The 19,226-nt window shown below is 36.4% G+C and overlaps 1 protein-coding gene across 1 annotated transcript in view; it reads right to left on the reverse strand.

The window, feature by feature from the left end:
- Positions 1-237: 237 nt before the first annotated feature.
- COG6 (component of oligomeric golgi complex 6) overlaps positions 238-19,226 on the reverse strand; it is a 58,083-nt gene continuing 39,094 nt past the window's right edge. The window contains exons 14-19 of the mRNA XM_069881706.1: positions 12,632-12,763; positions 11,935-12,102; positions 9,858-9,965; positions 8,259-8,312; positions 6,017-6,096; positions 238-2,747 (exon numbers count right to left, since the gene is read on the reverse strand). Coding sequence (XP_069737807.1) covers positions 2,600-2,747; positions 6,017-6,096; positions 8,259-8,312; positions 9,858-9,965; positions 11,935-12,102; positions 12,632-12,763 — 690 coding nt within the window. The 3' untranslated portion in view covers positions 238-2,599. The remainder of the gene's footprint in view (positions 2,748-6,016; positions 6,097-8,258; positions 8,313-9,857; positions 9,966-11,934; positions 12,103-12,631; positions 12,764-19,226) is intronic.

Genomic DNA, 19,226 nt, shown 5'->3' on the forward strand with positions numbered 1-19,226 from the left:
CGAGGTGCTAAGGGGCATGGTTTAGTGTTTGCTAGGAATAGTTGGACTTGATGATCCGGTGGGTCTCTTCCAACCTGGTGATTCTATGATTCTAAGACTACAGCTTCATGGTTCCTTGTGTGGAATAAAAGGGTCGGAGAAGCCAAAATAGAAAAGGCAGTTCAAAATCTAATCACATTTCTTTGTTCCCTCTTAGGATGGCAAAGCAAGAATAAATAACAACATGGAAGACAGAAGTCAGTAAATCAAATGCTTTTATTGATGTCCTTTCTCATTAGTTACCCTTTGTCATTTACTTTAATGTAGAGACAAAATTACTGATTAACTTTGATTTTTGAGAGGTTACAACTTTCATTGCTTTTGCATTTTTAGTAAGAGAAGATAAAATCATGGCAAAGTCTCTACATGGACTCAAAGATAGGAAGCAAGTTCTTACTAATCCTCATGCAAACTACTGACTGATTATTGGACACTAAGGTTGAGGGTAATTTCAGGAAAAAGTTCACTCATATGAACACATTAATCTAATAACAAGCTAATTTATTAATCTTTCACAACTGATGTAATTTTCACATATTAGATAATAATTAGAGCTGTATTAAGCGATATTAACATTATTAAACAACAATGAACAGCCTTCTGAATGTATACTACGGTAATGCAAAATCTGAGTAATTTAAAGTGCCTTGCCTAGTAAAAGGGCATAATTATCCATTAGAGCTTTACGAAGCTTCTAGAATTTTGTCTGGGGTTTTAAAAACAGAATCAATCTAACATTCACATTTACAGAAGAATTTATGCCTCATCCAAGAGCTCCCAGAGACATGTACACTTTCAAATCTTTTTCTATTATACAAATAAATTATGCCCATTTGGAAAAGGAGAAAAGTCTTTATTGCGGTATTACCTAGGTAGCCAACTTCTGAGCACACTGGATATCTCGTGCAATGTGTTTTCCAAGTGACTAAAATGTATTGCTGCTGCTCTTCTCTATTTCTTGCTCTTTTGCAAGCGTGCATTAAACTGCAGACTTGGCTGCCACTATGTATGTATTTTATATGGGGAATATTATTACTGATAAATAATATATGTACGTTATTCAATATGAATGACTGCTCAACTCCCCCTTGATGTATATAAGTAAGCCACATCTAATATGAGTGTAAACTCAGGCAACTGTAATAATGCTGTGGCACCCATACAACAAAGAGGAAAAAAAAAGTGAAATGCTTCCAAGGAAACAGCTTAAATTATCCCTTAAAAAAAAAAAACAAACAACAAACAGAAACCTAACAACAGAACACCACAAATTCCTTTTACTAACTTTTTGATTCCTTCAGGTTTCTCAATAACAAAGCTTTCCCAAAAGAAGAATGTTTAAGGAATTTGCAGAGAATTATCATAAGGTCCAACAGAGAACAAGTGCCCTACTTCTCAATTTGCCTCTTCTACTGGAAACAAAGGTTGCTTTTATCATAACTTTCTATATAACTAGGGTTTCTACACAGACCAACTTCAGATTTGCACTGAAATCTTCACTCATGACTTTTTACATATCAGCCTTGCACAAGTACACCCCTAGACTCTCCCGCGTAATTCCCAGGACAACCTGTGGCTCCCAGAGGTGAACTTAACCATAATGTTTTGGAGCACGACTGCTGACAAATAAACCATGAAAATTTCTTGGTGGATTATTAACAGAATAAATGCTTGTTCTACAGCAGATGGATTTTTTTTCTGTAATTAAAAAAAAGTAAAACAAAACTGTGTACATGTGAAGGAGGAATAGCCATACTGCTGTGCAAACCATTTTCCCAACCCCCACTGTTATTGGTTCCAGCCCTATGCGATCTCCGAGTTTCACCTGATATAAGGATTCCTATAGAATGACTGCACCAAACAAAATCCATCCAGTAAAACAAAATTATACAAATAACTTAAGGCATTAAGTTCCATGTTATGTGCAATGGACATAGTACAAATATTTCTTTTTCTTACAGAAAATATCAGAACTAGCAACAACAATAATGGATCCAAGCACACAAATTTTGCCCCAAACATTTAATCAACAGGATTTGAAAACCAACATCAAATATTCTGGTATTATGTATGAGCTATAAAAGTGATGGACTTGAGGCATTCAAAATATATCAGTTGTATTAAAACTAGAGTTATCAGTGTTCACTGATGATGGGCTGAGAAAAAAAGTGAAAGAACAGGAAAAAAGCAAATAAAAGTATCAGTGAGGTCATAAGAGACATTGGTTCAACCTCCAGTTGAAAGGATTGCGTACAGCAAGGAAAAACCTCATTTCCATTACTCCATTTTTCAAAGAGATTGCATACTGTCAAGGTCCATTTCCATTAGAGGAATACATTAAAATAATTTTTAATCTATATTCTATTTTCTGGCTAATAGAAGGTATTGAAAGACACAGGAAAGACTAGACTTCTGCCAAGCAGATTAAACAAATCCACATTCTTAGATATTTAAACTATACTGTTACATACACATCAAAATTCAAAACAGAAAAATAACTTGATGCAAATGCTCAACAAATATGGAATTATGGATTCTGATAAACTTGGGAGAAGCAAGATTACAAAAGGAGCGTCTGAACTTGATGAGGAGATCTGTGTAGTATGGTTTCCGGATCCTTATATTCATTTGAAGGATCCATCACAGCTGCATATAACTCACTATAAGCTCTGCAGACCAGTTCCGTTGACTGTTTTATGATCTGCTCTCTGAAAAAGACCCAAAATTAAAACATAATTTGTAAATTACAGGGGATGTAAGAGTACTACATACCAGATATTAAAGATATACACTAAAAATACACATTAAAATCAGCACAGTTACATTAAAAAGCCCTTTTACTTCAATTGTGAAAACAGCTAAAAGTTTTAAAACAAAAGGCTTCTTTATCTCTCTGTATTGTACATAGATAAACTCCCATACATGATCTTGATAATCAAGAGATTAGCTTCTTTATTTCTCCAATTATGAAAATATAGTAGAAGGATTTAATTAATTTGCATTAGTTAAATCACCTGCACTCCCCTGCATCTTTTAGAAGACTAATAATCACAGTGATCTACCTTCTGCCTCCTATGGATTCTTGTTGTTCTTTGTAAACATACACCTTTTTTTTCATCTACCAGCAAATACATTCTACCTGCTTTATCTTTACAGCATCTGATTCCATAACCAGTGAAAAAGGAAGAGCTGAAATTGATAGTGGTCAGAGACTTAAAACTCGCTACAGTCTGTGGCCAATAACGTTATGAAGCCTGTACCCCATTATTTTTCTGGATCTAAATCATCAGAGATTGGATGCTAAATTTAACTGGAAAGTTTAATATTTTTTAAGACAAACTAATGATGTTTGTTCTACGTTGCCCATTGAATCAGTTTACTTTAATTACCATGGTGATGTTTTTACAGTTGCACATGCATTTTTGTCTATCAGAAAGAGTAGTTACAAATATTTTCCAGCAAAACCAAAGCAAGTGGAACACCAGGAGAAGCTGAGGAAACCAAGGTAACCATGAATTCAGATTCAGCCTTGCTGTGATCCTTGGTAAAGGAACAAAGACACAAAAACTGCACCCAGTAAAATCAGGGCTGAATTTACCAGCTGTTTGGAACTGACAAGTCAAAGAAAATTCAAAGACCAAGAGTGCAGAACTTTGTCTTTTCAGGAAATATTAAAAAACAGAAGCTATGAGAAAGAAGATTAAGAGACAAAACTTGCATTTATTCTAATGCAAAGTATCCAGTTTTTCAACATACAGGATCAACTGCCAGTATCAACACATTGTTAGCATACTGGCCTTATAGTAGCAGATTTAGAAACACTATTAGAAGTGAAATATATTCAAGGTGTTCAGGTGGAACAACTGTCTCTGACCACAGTCTAGAATCACCAAGATACTATAACATGACAATCTCCTAAGAAAGTATTGCATACCAACTGTGTATAAAACCAATGGTATTGCACCAAATATATTAAATCAAAAGAAAAAGTTCATTAAAATATTCCAGAGGACTGAACGGTATCAAATGAGTCTTTCCATCAAATAATGTCAGTGTCATTTATCAGTACATTAGGATTTCAGTTGCCATAACAACACAATACATTTTATCACTAACACAAATGGCAGCACTTTCTAAAAACAGTAGTTCCAGCATTCAGCTTCTGTGATTCAACAGAAATTAAAAGAGCTTTTTAAGACCAACAACCACATAAATAAATAGCTTAAAACAAAGGAATTTGAAAGACAAGGGCGTGCACTGGCAAATATTGGAAGGAATGTCCCTCATAGTTGTAAAGCTCAAATGATATTGCCCTTGAGTACATAATACACTGGTCCTTATCAAAAGCATGTGGGTTGATTTTGAGAACCAAAGAACTCTTGGGTTCCAGTTGGAACCTTGGATCACAATTATGTGATTCAAGTATGGTATCTTCAGAACTGACATCAAACGTCTGCAAAACTAACTTGAAAATTTCAATTACTACAGCAAGAGATTATAAATACTGGTTATATGTTTTGCTTGAATAGTTTAGAAACTTTTGTATTTTGAAGGTTTAGTCACTATGGAAAGTACTCACTATTAGGATTGTGATTCTACAAACATGCATCTGTAAATAGGTATCTTAAACTTCAAAAGGAGTCTTTGCATTTAAAGCTACAGGCTAACAGATTTTTTTTTTAATCATTATTCTGAGCAGAACTTGACCTATAGCATTGAGTTATAACAAGTTAATAAACTGCTGCATGTTAGCTGAGAAGTAGCAGCTATGGCTATCATCCTCACACAGGCTCCCCTCTCACCTGCCCACTGCTGCAAAATAACATGCATGTTGCTTAAATTGCACTAAGGGAGGTTTAAAAAGCTTATCAATGGGATAGGGCTGAGAGTGCATACATAACCAGTTTACCTTGTTTCATCTGACAGAAGAAATTATTAAGTTGAAGTAACTTCACTGTGCCTGAGTCTTTATGGTACCATGAAGTCTCTACCTCTGAAAAATTGCTGCTGTGTTAGCAGTGGAAAATTGAGGCTTTCAAAATACATTTAATGTTATTATGATTTCTAAATAGACCTATATGAAAAAAATACCAAGAGCTAAAATACAGGCTTACTAGCTTGACACCTGGAAGCAGAAGTTGCAATGCTTCACTGACTTTACAGCTCAAGCTACCTTGTTTGAAACGGAGCTCTCGCATAACAAGGTCAGCTCTGCTGGCTGAGCTGTGGGAACGGGAACCCTAGCAGAGACCCAAAAAACTACTGAAAAGCACCAAGGTTCCTCATGCCAACCCATGTAAGAGGTATACGGCATGAAACTGGAAGCCTTTGGATGAGGAGACCCTGGAAAGATGGACTAGGTGATCACTGTACGGCCCTTCCAGCTGAACTATTCTATCATATTCTAAAAAATTCCCAATAATCAATATTTTTCCCTTGACATATGTAAGTTTTTAATTGTAAGATGTTGTAATACAATCTAGCTGAGGACAAGTACTAGTAATGAGACTCCAAATACTGTTGTATTATGTAAAATGTGATGTGTTTGTCTTAATTTCTGGTATATTCTGCAACCTGCATTCTTCACAAAAGTGTGAAAAATAACGTAAAGAGAAGGTTTCTGATCAGCACAGCATATAATTCTCTAAGCTCACATCTAAAATGTCTTTATGTGGTTCATATTTAAGTGGAAAGAAATTCATAACACTTTCCCTAGCCTTAGGGTTCAGTTATATTCAAAAAACAAGAGAAAAGATGGTGTCCCTTAAATCAAGAGTAACTACTTAAAAAAGTTACAGAATTAGGTATTCCTCACTGCTTGTTCAAAAAGAAGAGAGTCAGAACAAAACTGAAGGACAATGCAAATATGATTACAGCTGATAACATGGATTCTCATCATGATACACTAAAATCTAATCAAATTCATCCTTCTGATCATTATGCAGGCGTAACAGAAATTCAGAGGTAAGGTACTTACTTCACAGTGGCACTCAGAAGGAAATTCAGCTGGGACATTATCAGACTGTCTGGAGCAGAAAGATAGCGATCAAACTGAGCCTGAGGAGCGGGGGGAAGAAAGGAATATAAGAGCAACACATTAAACACTTGCTGTTATACAAAAACAGGTAAAAACACAGATCTCTGAAAAGTTATTACATTAAAATGGCACCTTCTTATTTGTTAAAAATGTCTCTTTTTATATATTTACGATACAGCCTAACATAATACACAAATGTTTAAGGTAGAACTTAATAGTCCAAACCAACTGTCTAACTTCAGCACCTCTGTCACTAAAACTTTAATTTTCTGACTCTGAGCAGTATGGGTGGAGGGGCAAACAATGATTTGATTCCAGTAGTATGGAGAAGAAAGAACATCACTGCTGTCTTCAACTATCTATCAGAGGAGTTGTAGAGCCCTATCCCTGGAAGTGTTCTCGGCCAGGCTGAATGGGGCTTTGAGCTACTGAAAGACGTCCCTGTCCATGGCAAGGGGGTTGGACTTGGTGATCTTTAAAGGTCTTTTCCAAACCAAACCATTCTACGAATCTGTGGTCAAATGTGTGGCTACAGAGAAAACGCAGCCAGGTTTCTCATAGGTTAAAACATGAGGAATACTGGACACAGGAAAATTCTGATTAGATAGTAAGAGGACAATTTCTCACCAGGAATGCCATCAAACACTTAATGGGTTACCCAGAAATGCTGTATAATCTCCATCCTTGGAATTATTCACTTGGGCAAGGCCATAAGCAACTTTATCTAATGATGTCAACTTTCCTGACCACTAGATGAAACTTCTCAAGCGAGAAACCCTAAAATACACATTTAAAAGTGGGCAAAAATGACTAATGAAGTCAGTCACAGGTCTCACAGAATAGCTTTTTTGGGTTATCTGCCCTCTTTTGCAAAGTAAGGGAGCTATAGCTTAGAGAGCTATGAATGTCACTAGAACAGCACTCGTAGGCGTGTATGAGCAACTTAATACACTGGGATCTGGAAAGCTCTCAGGTTAAGTCGGGAGGCAGGGGTCTGCCTGCAAGTACTCCGTCCACATGGTTTAAACCCTGGGACGCCAACAAATTATGCTGATATATGGGATTTCAGCATACCATGTTCCATTCTGGTTGAAATGTTTAATGTCTACTTATGTAAACACAAAGTAATGAAGAAATTCTAACAGTTGGATTCTTCTCTGACTATTCAAGTCAAATTGTTATGTAGCACTATAGACAAGAGAGTTACATATAGATAATATAAAGAGATGGTCCCAACTGCAGTCTATAAATTCCTCCTTCATCTATAAGACCATGATAAACAGAAGATATTTTAAATAAAAAACTTATAAATATTTATAAGAATGCATGCTGATCTGAGTAAACCACAGAGTGCTCTGTGCCAGAGCTCTGTTCACTCAACCAGCTTGGGAATCAAGGGTTTACAGAGAACAGGCTGTAATGACACAATTAGGAAGGATTCAAGATACTAATTCTTTTAAAAAATCTTTTCTAAAAAAAAATAATTTTCTTAAAAAGACCTTTTTTTCATGGGTGTATACATGTACTGCTGGATGAGTGGGCCTTATTTACAGTTAACTTTCAGAATAAAGCTAAACTTGGCTAAGCAAGAAAAGTGACAGATCATATATTATTGCCTACTGAACTGTGATATTGCTATCTCTATGCAAAATAGCCTTCACACACTCTTAGAAAAAATATCGGTTGATAATCTGCTTTAAAATATATTGCAGCTTTCAACTTTAAAAAATCTGTGACATATGCCCAGCACCTAACTACTGAGTTTTGCTAACTATTTGCATAAAATCAAAGCCTTAGGACTAAAATTATAAATGACAGCAGAACCTATATTTCAAAGCATACAGACAAAACAAAAAACTTTGGTGATTAAAACTCATTAGAGCTAAGTATTTGCTTTTAGCAATTTAAGATGACTCACGGGGTAACATTCTTGTAAGGAAAGTTCTGTTTCTCAAGGCTTAGAAACTAATATTTTATTACTATCCGTTCATAAATAATTTATGTATTTATTACTTCAAGTGGTCAAATTAGTACAAATGAAGAATGTACTCCCAGACATGCAATTTAGCTATTCTTAAAGAGTATGACTGGTTAGATTAATACTTATTATATGCCATAATTAACAGTATTCTTTCCCATGCCACAGCATCACCACCATAACATGAAATAGTAAAATGCTTACCATTGCAACCTTCAGAGACACAGAATCCATACTTGGCAAATGTGAAAGAGGACCCTAAGAATCAGTAGATAAAGAGAGAGGAAACAAAAAAGAGGTCACACTAGCATACAGGAAAAGATCAAAAATAATAAATTCTACGATTGGTTCGGTACTAAATTGTTATTTGGTTCTGCTAGAGGACCTTAAAATGTCTGAAAACTGAATCATCACATTGATACTGAAATGCTGTAACATTTCATTTGTATTCTACTGCTCTGTTAGATTAGAAAGTCAGAATACTGCATTCTTAATACGTCCTTCCACCTCTTTTTCTCCCTTCTTCATCATTAAATGATAAACCTCCATAAAAGCCTTCCACAAGGTCTAGGATAAAAACTGAAATGCAAACTGGCCATATCCCATTGATGCTCCAGAATTACAATGGACAATTTCCCTCTATGCATCTGTGCAGAATTCAAGCCTGCTTCCCAGTAAGTCTTCTGTGCTGGTATAGCATTACAATGTATACATGCTGCCCAACCTCCTAGCAAATCCTCTGACAACATCAATGCTGCAGTCAAGGCTGCTGGACAGATATAAATGAACCTTGCTATATTGCATTAAACAATCTGCTCTGGTCAATTTGAAATTGGTTTTAGAACAGGAGATAGGTTCATGAATAGGAAATCAAGCTGAGTTAATAATCAGATTATTTATACATTTATTTATTCATCTTTATACATAAAATCTGTTGAATTTGGATACTTCATGCAAAAATTATTGTCTGAAAAAACAACATAAGGCTCTCCAACAGAGTTCTACTTTCTCCAATAAACACTATTCTTCACCTTCATAAAGACCATAAAAGCACATAGGCACAGCTGAAGGGAAGAGGAGCTGCCTCAACATCTATCATGTAACAACTGTGGTTCACATGAAAAACAAAAGTGTGAGCTCTGAATTCCAGTTTTCAGCTCCTTCTAAGAAACTTGAAGGTTCACTTTTAGAATCTCACTGTCTTGGTGCTAGAACAGCTACAGCAATGAATAAGGACAAAAGAAGAAATTTTTTTTTAATTACTATTTGACTAATCTGCCAATTATTCACAGAAGAAAAAAGCAGTAACTGCCTAATGCATGCAGGGCATCTATCGACTCAGTGTATGATGTTGTAGCATAAAATGGAAGAAACTAGAATGCCATGTGCACTGTAAATCCAAAATGTTCTAGACGCCATGGAAGTGGCATACATACTCAATATTTGTGTTTCAGAATCAGCTTGACTCTGACACTTTCTGAAGCATATTACACTATCTATACAGTTATTCGGAGAATGTACAGGATGTCTGTGGTGTACGGAGCCTGGTGATGGTACACAGATAAGCTGCACAGAAAGATTGTTGCATACCAGACCTGCTAGGCTTGCTGAACATGCAGTGTAGGGGAAATCTGTAGTTCCAATGTGCCTTTGTCTAACAGTCCTGGTCCTATGTGAAAAATCAACAGGTATTACAGAGCTTTTGCTTTCAATGGAAGATAAATTTCCAAAAACGTTAGTGCCAAATACTCCTAGTTGGCAGGTAAGCAGTATCTCCTCAACATGTCCATTATATAAGCTTACCTGTTCAGGTTTGTGTTGCTGCACGGAGTTATATATATAACTCAGACCAGCTCTTGTTAACACGTAGGAAGCTTGTTCATTTATGAGTGTATCTAAATGAGCTTCAATCTGAAATTTTAAGCATAAAGTATTTATAAAATGTGCATGAGCATATTAAATAGAACATGCTCTGAGGTAAAAAGGCCTAGAAACATATATAAGAAGAAAAAACACAAATAAGAAGAAAAGGCAAGTGATCAACAAACAAAAATAAAAATACACAAGCATAATTATCTTATCCATTTACATCTTCCATATTGTAAGGAGCCAATAATAAAAACACAGATAATTCTTTCATGTCTAACTGACAGAAGAACCTAATTTTTTGTATTTGTAAATTCAACAGCACTAACAGCACCAAAAACTAAGAATACCAAAGTCCTAATATTAATTTTCTTTGAAAATGTGATAAAAATCATCCAGCTCTTATTGAAAATATTGACAACAACATGGCACCTTTATGCTAAACAAGGGAAAGAAATGTTTTTTCACAGGGAATATAAAACTGAAATTAAATCATAATCAGTAATGTTTTAAAATTCTACCCTGATAAATATGTACTTGTAAAAAGTTAACTGAGAAAAAAAAGACAACGGAATTACAGCTATCAATTTGGCTTTAATTATGTTAATATGAAAAAAAAGTCAAATGTATTTTACATTCTTAGTATAATCTTCACTTTGCAGAGAAACCTAACTGATAAATTCAGTCACAGCAGCAGTAATCATTTTTTACTTTGAGTAGTCTTATAAGATATTTGAGTATATCTACACTATTACTTCTTTTTAACAGATATTTATCCACATTTCCTTTTTCTTCCGATACTAAAGAACAGCAAAAATTTATAATATTTCAAATTCTAGTAAAATATAAGACTTCCATGTCTGATATTTGAAGAGTTCACCTTTTTTTACTTCCTAAAATTGTTTAGAAAAATGCACTTTTCTTTTTAAATCATGAGGGAAATCTTATTATTTCAATTTGAAGATTTCAACTGCCTTAGAGAGTTCTTTTGTGTATAAAAAATGTTTCTCTTATTACATATGCCATTCTAATTCCATTTTAATAACCTACTTATGTATAATCTTAAAGATAGTTTTTGTTTATTCCTGTATTGGTAAACCATTTGAAGAAAGTAAATGCCTTACACTGCATAACCTGCAGTCTACTGCTTATTTGAACAGTAAATCAATTGCAACATTTACTGCGAAAAAGGAACTCTGATAATGGAAATTAGAAATGCCCCAAATGGTTTGGTGGCTTTTTCTGTTTGTTTGTTTCAGAGCTAAAAAGTGCTAGAAATCCTAATTAGAAGTAAAAAGAAAAAAAATGGCTCATAGCCAGTCTTTACTGGTGCCTTCAAGTAAGAAGTTGTGATTTTCTTCTAAGCTCCCCAGCTCCAAAAGCTCTCCTCAAATGCATGGCAGAGATGTTCATGTAGCAAAACTAGAAGTTGGCAGTATCTAAGTTTTCCCAAGTCAATGGGTTTACAAATTATATTTCCATTTCAAAATGGTACCAACATATGAACTACTAGCTTGGCACGTTAGGTGAAACCATAAAAATGAGAAAAGCAAGGCAGAAAGAAGGGCTAAAGTAGTAACTTCTGCTATCCTACATCCTAGGATAAACTAGATAATGACCTGATTTTAACTATATAATGGAATATTGTCAGCCATTGGACTATCTAAGCTTTCAGCTTCCAATTGCTTTCTCTCACACACAGTTTGCAGATAAATATTAGCATGATGGGGACAATGAAAATGTTCCCTGATACGGGTTTATCTGCAACTAAATCAACACCAAATGAATACTCCAATCATTTTTTCTGTCTGTTTAAAATGAAAGATGCTGTGTACCATAAGCTCTGATATCTGCTACTTGCTTATGGTCTCTGATAAGAAGCCCTCATCCCATTTCCCTAATTTAGAATTAGCCCAAAATCAACATTATCAAAGATATATATGTTCACATCAGAACATAAAGTCTGCAAACTTCAGTAGTAAGTTCACTTTCTTTTGGGGCTGTTAAAGCTTACCTGAAACTGTAACATTTCTAGACGTTTGTCAGTGAATTCAAAGAGAGCCAAAGTAGTCTTCATCATATAAAGTGAATTTACCATGAAGGTTGCCATATCAGCTGTGCCCAAACTACTAGCAGACATAGTACACATCTGTAACAACGGATCTAGCACACAAGACAGAACCTAAAACAGAACAGAAAACACACAGAGAAGATGGAGGGGAGAAAGCAAATCATGCCACACAAGGCTTATAAGCTCATTTTGTCTCTATCATGTATTTATTCCCCAAAGCAGAATAAAGAGAAATGAGGATTTCCAACCAGGAAAGCAGTTTTCTACTGGATTTGTCAGCAGGTGATCAGCTACCATAGTGATGGGAAAAGTATAGAAATCTGAGAAGAACAGATTCTAACCTAGCAGGAGGAAAAGTAACCCAAATTAGATAATTGGTAATTGTGCAATCTTAAGGGTGTATTTACTTAATGGAGTAGTAATTGGATAACAGAATTCAGACGCTGCACAGGAGTAGCACTCCATACTGTACTGTAATTACAGCTAGTCACCCTCTTACCCACATTACAAACTCGGGTTTGGTAGAAAGACTCAAAATAGGACCCAACAAAAACTTTACCCATCTTTTGTGTACTGAGACTAACTTACATAGACTTTTTTTTTCCCCCCTCCTTTTCAGAGCAGTCAAACATTCTTATACCTGCACAAAGTCAGCTTGACGGGCATCCAGTGGAATGACAGATGAGTTGTGAGATGCCAGAACCTCCCGCAGCAAGTTAAGTGTCTGATTCAGTGCAGAGCTTGGGCCAAGATCAGGAGGCGGGAGTTCAACCTGCAAAACAAGACTATGTGTTTAGGGGTGGGGAGGTGAGGTGGTTGTTCATTTAATTTACAGCAAACGCCATGTGTTTTGTCAGCAAAAATGCAACCAGATAATAGTAAAATATAGCCATGCAGATAAGAACAACTTAAATTTGACACAGGACATATCTACCATGTTTCAGCATAACCATCCCAATTCAGTGACAAACAAGCAGAATTGAAAACTGAATTTCTCCTTTCACTTTTATAATCTACAGAAACCCAAACACCATCATTTTCAGCAGCAAAAGAAATACTCTTGCTAGATTGGGTGTCAAAGAACAGCCACGCTGTTGGCACCACTGGGTTTACTTTGAGCAGGACTTGCTGTAAACACTCCTAGCGCGAGCAGAGGGATATTAGGGCTACACTGCAACAGCTGAATGAATTCATCTTATTGACAAGGCTGCACAGCCCCTTATCACACTCCGTATGAGAGTGGCAGTCTTAGATGCAAGAGTCTTAATCCCTAGCAAATCTGTACATTAAATTACTGGTATATAAATGACCTGTGCACAAGCTAACTCAAGAACTACATGAACTGCAACAACAGTGCAAGAACTGGAATGCAAACCTACTTCAAAGGTGAGAAGCAGGAACTGCAGATGTTTAAAACCGAGAAAGAATAAAGTTTGTAAATCTTCAGAGAAAAAAGAACTCGCACTTTCTGAGTCAAATTGTGAGAAGTTGGAGCACTGAAATGGATTGAAATTCTATTCTATTTTTTAACACAGGCTTACATACTTTCACATTTCTTTGTAAAGGTGAAATTTTGCCATACCCCTTAAACACTTCATTAAATGCTTATATCATGTAAAACCTAGCAGACCTCTTTTTCCCAACCACCATGGCTCAGGCTCCACTCCAAACATAGGTGCTCCTTCTTGTCTTCAAGGCTGCCTCAAACCGGCTTCCTGCTGCCTCTAAACTCCTACTACAATGCAGGCTGCTGGCCTTGTTTACTTTTGCCAACAATCCTCTTTCCTCCTTCTTCTATCTCCTGCCCACCCAAGGAGCAAACACAAATCTAGCTGGATCGTGTGGGAGCAAGCAGACCTCCAGCAATACAAAATAAGCTAACACCTCACAGCATAATCTATTTCCAGAGGCTCTAAGAACAACAATGTTTGGCCAGGACTAGGACTGGCCTGTGCCCCCCACTCAGGGTTTTTGGGTGCAGCAGAGCAAGGCAGTGTGCATTCTGTAATACTCAGCTCAATAAGAAAAGGATGCAGCTTTTGATGGACACCCCCCAGGCATATGCAGTATATGTTCCATACCTTCCCAAATGAGAACTACTGATTAATAGCATAATGATATACATGTCTGAGTCTCCAAGGAAGGAAAAAAAAAATAAATCAAAGGGGCAGAGACTGATGGCAAAAGAAATCAAGGAGGAGAGCATAACAGGCTCTCTCTTTTCAAAGTGCAGCATTTCACATTTCAGAGCCTTCTGGAGATCAATCTGTACGTAATGAACAAGCCACCAGAGAAAGAAGAAACGACTCTCTCTTTGGAGCCAGGCCTAGCTTTCACACTGTGTGTGTTTCAAAACATATGAGATAATTTACGTGTCCCCACACTGTTTCCAAGATAGATCAAACAACTTTTTTGCATTCTCCTGAATACAAAGTCTTCTGTTCTCACTTTCTGAGAGTTAGTACACTGAATTCAAGGAACTAATAGAAAACTAAATCAAATAGGCTCAGGGAACAGTTGTTGTTCAGCCTAAGCAGCCTTGAAAGGATAAAACAAATACTCTGGCAATGAAGTAGCAGTAATTTAGAAAGAAGCACTTGGTCGGTGCCCATTAGTAGTAAGGTTTACTGAAATTTACAGAACTGAGTGACTTCTTGTTTCTTCTTGTTATTATTAAGGGTATTGATTGTGCCCTGAACACACTGTTCTCAGACCTGAACTGGACCGTGTTCAGGGATATTTTGGCACTAATTTGAGACTGGAGTTTGATGGGGTTTTCACTTCTAACACACACAGATCATGATAGAGAGAATTTCAGGCCTCTTCACACAAAATTTTTATCACCTGAAGTAGCTGATGTTCAGAAGCTTCTAAATTAGCCTCATCTTTCATTTATGCTGTTCTTTTAAAGTCCAGTGTCTTATAGATGGGAAGACAGAACAACATTAGGTAAGAAGAAAATACGGCAGGCAAAAAAAGGTTTAGATTGTTAGATTCTATTTGAAATCCAACAAGGAATTAGCTTGAAATTCCTGACTACTACAACACAGGCAGAATTATCAGGAAGTGGGAGGAAAATGAAGGCAGCGTTATATTAATTTTGAAAATTCTAACTTTTTGCACGTGACTGTGGATTGGGTTTTTTTCAGAATTAAAAAAGAAATTAATTCAACTAAAATTAAAACTGACACTAAAGGTATCTTCATTTAAAGTTTTGCATATCAATCGTTGAGGAATAATTACTAAGTCAGTAATCTTCCTCCATATATGCAATCCTGAGGAGGCTTTTCTGCCTGAGAACAAGTAGCTTAAAGGACATCCTGAACGATTTAACAAACAGCAAAAGAAAATACAAGAAAAAGAAAAGGGAGTATCAGCAACCAAGAAGAGTGCATGTATGTTAATTGTTTCCTTTCCTCATTTACAAAGATTGAATGGATAAAAACTCATGCCATTTTTGCTTTTATTAAATACTGTTTATTCTGTTAAGGACTGGAACAGATACTAAGGAGAGCAGCTTTGTTAGAAGCTCATATGTGCACCTGCAAATAAGGAAAATATTGCATAGGCAAGCACTGAAAACTATTTATATACTATCCTACTTGAACATTAGAAAGTTAACAGTACAAAGATGAGCACACATTGGAGCAAGTCGAGCAAAGGGCCACAGTGCTAATGAAGAGACTGGAGTGTCTCCTATACAAGGAGAGGCTGTGTTCAGCCTCTGAGAAGACTGAGAGGGATGTTATTAAGTGTAAAAATACCTTATGGAGGGATAAAGAAGAGGGAGACACCCTCTTCTAAGTGGCATCCACTGAGAGGTCAAGAGGCAACAGGCACAGACGGAGACGTGGGAAACTGATTTCTTACTGTGAGGTTGGTCAAACACTAGAGACAGTTGCACAGGTAGGTTGTGGAGTCTCCATCCTTGGAGACATTCAAACCTCAACTGGAAACAACCCTGGGCAACCTGCTGTAGCTGACACTAAGCAAGATGGTTGGACTAGATGATCTCCAGAGGTTCCTGCTGACCTCATCCACGCTGCAATTCTGTGACACTAGTATGCGTTTAAACAAGACAGTTATTTAAACCACAAAACTCCTTAGAGAAATTACTGCTCAGAATGACAAACAAAAGGTTGGTGGCTTTTTGAAGGGCCTAATCATCTTTTAGAAGATGCTTTTTCGAAACCTCACTGGCAGAAAGTGGACACAAGGCACTACAGATGTGGAACCTTGTAAAAAAGGTATCTGGATATTTCACGCTGTCAGTTACATCCGGTTAGTGTCTACAACATAAGTTCATTCTACAAATTCAATTTTCACCATAGTTAAACAGGAGCAGTCTAAGAAATCTGAGTGCATGTCTACCAGAGAAGCTTTAGAGATGCTGTTCTAAGCTCTTTTGAGCCCAATTAGGATCCTACAGAAATCACCACAGATTCCACAGTAGAACGCCAAACAGCATGTTTTTCTTTTCAGCTATGAAGTTGCTCTTGAAAGAAAAGATGACAGGGAAATTCTTCCCAACTTTGTTTTCTTCACATGGATTGATTCAGACAACAGCATTCAGACCACAACATCAAACAGTATCATTACATCTGTCCTTTATCTGGTTTTCCAGAAACCTAATAGGTATCATTCTGACAGGAACCAAATTATGAGGGAGAAGTTTACAGATATCCCCATGCAATCTTTTAATATATCTCCCACTGAAAAACAACATATAATACACTCATAACATTTAATTTGCATGTATCTACCCTAAAAACAACATGAAGAAATAACAATCTCAAAGCTTGATTTGGGGTACTCTACTAATAGTCTTCTAACAGTTCAGACAGCAGATGACAGGTTAATTTGGCATAATCTCTCCTTAGTACTCTAATGATAACTCTCATTCAATTTAATTCAATGCTTGTAATTACTCTTGATTTTAATAAATGTTCTGGAGTACTACTGAAGCCAGAGTAAGGACAGGTGTACTTCAAAATCCCCACTCTCTAAATGTATTAGCTGGTCCAATAAAACATGCTGGCAGAGCTTTGTCTAACAGGCTTGTTAAAAAGCTTCACCAGTGCACTCATGATTTTAAAAAATTCTCTCAACATGAGAAAACTGAAAGAGTAGTCTACCCACTCCAATGCATTAGGTGCTTTGAACTTTGCTCCTAGTTTCGTTGGAACAGTTTTGTTGTCCTGATAATTACTGTCATTTACTATTTTCTCGTGGATTTATCATCATCTGTAAAATGGTAATCTGTACCAGGCTGTAATTTGTTAGATCCAGGTAGTGAGTAGCACAGGCAGAATCCCAAATCTCTAAACATTTTATTTATTCACACAGGGTCAAAGGAAACAAAAGAACACATAAGGACTAAAACTGCAGTTTTCAACTGCTTTAACAGCATGGCTGATAGACCTGTGGCTGGGACAAAGAAAGCTGTGAAAAGAAGCAAATTCAAACATGATTTTTCAGTGCAGGGACACAAACACTGGTCAAAACCAGTTCTGGTTGAGCCAACAACCGGAACAAACCAATTGTTACAGGAGCTAGAATGCACTGGCAAGACTGCCCAACGCTGCCTCTGAAAGGTCAGAGCCCACACAACAGTGCAAAGGAGACACAGCATTTGCAGTAAAAGCTGATGCCCTGAACCCTCAGTGGCACAGAAGGGTGGTGACACACCGCTTCTATATGATGTCAGTGTTGAGCTCTACGACAACCTGAGAATCTCCAAGCTGTGAATTTCAAACACTGTGAACAAAGTGCCTTTGCAATGACTATTTCCAAGCCTCGCATCACGTTTCAAGGAGTAACACAGCACCGAAGAGACTCCTTTATGTACTGCCTTTCTTTGATAACAATGGACTTAACTTTCAGGCAGTGTGCTAAATATTTCTATTACATGGATTTCAGATGGTAAAGAGCTACCGGAGAAGAGTGAATGGAAACACCATAAAAACAGTTTTTCAGACTTAACAGTCTGAAGTTGTGAAAACTGCTCATCGACTTATTTTCAGATTACTACCAGGATGCTTGAGATTTTCTGATATAATGAAGAGAAGGTTCATAGGAAAGTGCTTCTGAGCAAGCCAGTAAGTACTCTGAAGTAACCAGGGATTTCCCTGTATCGTTTACACTGATGGCTTGACAGCCAAGAGGGAGAATCCTTATCTAAGACCGCTTTTAAGCAGCTTCATGCTTTTGACACTCTTGATGTAATATGAGACTCTTCTGAAAAAGAAGCTATTTTCTTGTCCTAGAAAGAACAGCCTGAACTCTTAGTTTCCCATTGCACTTCAGAAATTAAATCCCAGAGAGTTTGAAGTCCGTGCTCAACTCATCATAATATTGTCTGTGGCAATAAGGACAGAGGTAAATTACCATCCTGTTACTCCTCCACATTCAAAGGAAGGGATTTTGAGGAATTAGCGTATTTAATGAAATCTGCTTTGTCTAAAAAAAGTTCTCAACTAACTATACTTAAGAGAAAAGATTTGCTTAAATACCATTCTGGTTTATTAACTATTCACAGATTGTAGACATTAAAGAAGCAAACCATAGCAAGACATGGTAACACACCAGTGATTCTGGACAGTTCTCTCCACAATAAAGCACAAGAGATTTTGTACAGGGCTCAAGAGACTCCTGTCAAGTTACAAATTCACTGGTAATTATGACTAAGTCTTCTGGAATTTTATAGCTACAAACAGCAATTAAGAAAACATTTAAATTCTCTTTAAATTAAATAAAAACTGTAGAATTGATTTCCATTCAGAATTTCTTGTTTACAGTTTTCAGATTATTAGCAACAACTGATGATATTGAGGGAATGCTATCATTAAAATAGTATAACTCACACAGGCTATATTCACAGCTTTCTAATGATCTAAAGAAAAGAGGTACCTAAGTTTATAGAAATAAAAATATTTTATTTAAAAACACTCTGTTTGTATTTTAATCTATTTCCAAAGTAATTTAAATTGCCTTAAGAATCATATTTTAATAAATATAATGGACAGATGATATTCTTTGACATGGGCTTATCAATGCCTTAAGATGTAAAATGTAAGTGGAAATAAGGAACCATGATTTCCAGACTGTCTACGTGAAAAGTAATTTACTAATTTTACAAATGAGTATTCCTCTTTTTGCATAACAGGAGCAGCAATGAAGCCTTTGTAATTGCCAATTGGAAGCACAAGGCATCTGTTTCTCAGTACTTTAATCTT

Source organism: Phaenicophaeus curvirostris, chromosome 1 (genome assembly GCF_032191515.1).
Source record: "Phaenicophaeus curvirostris isolate KB17595 chromosome 1, BPBGC_Pcur_1.0, whole genome shotgun sequence".
Lineage (NCBI taxonomy): Eukaryota > Metazoa > Chordata > Aves > Cuculiformes > Cuculidae > Phaenicophaeus > Phaenicophaeus curvirostris.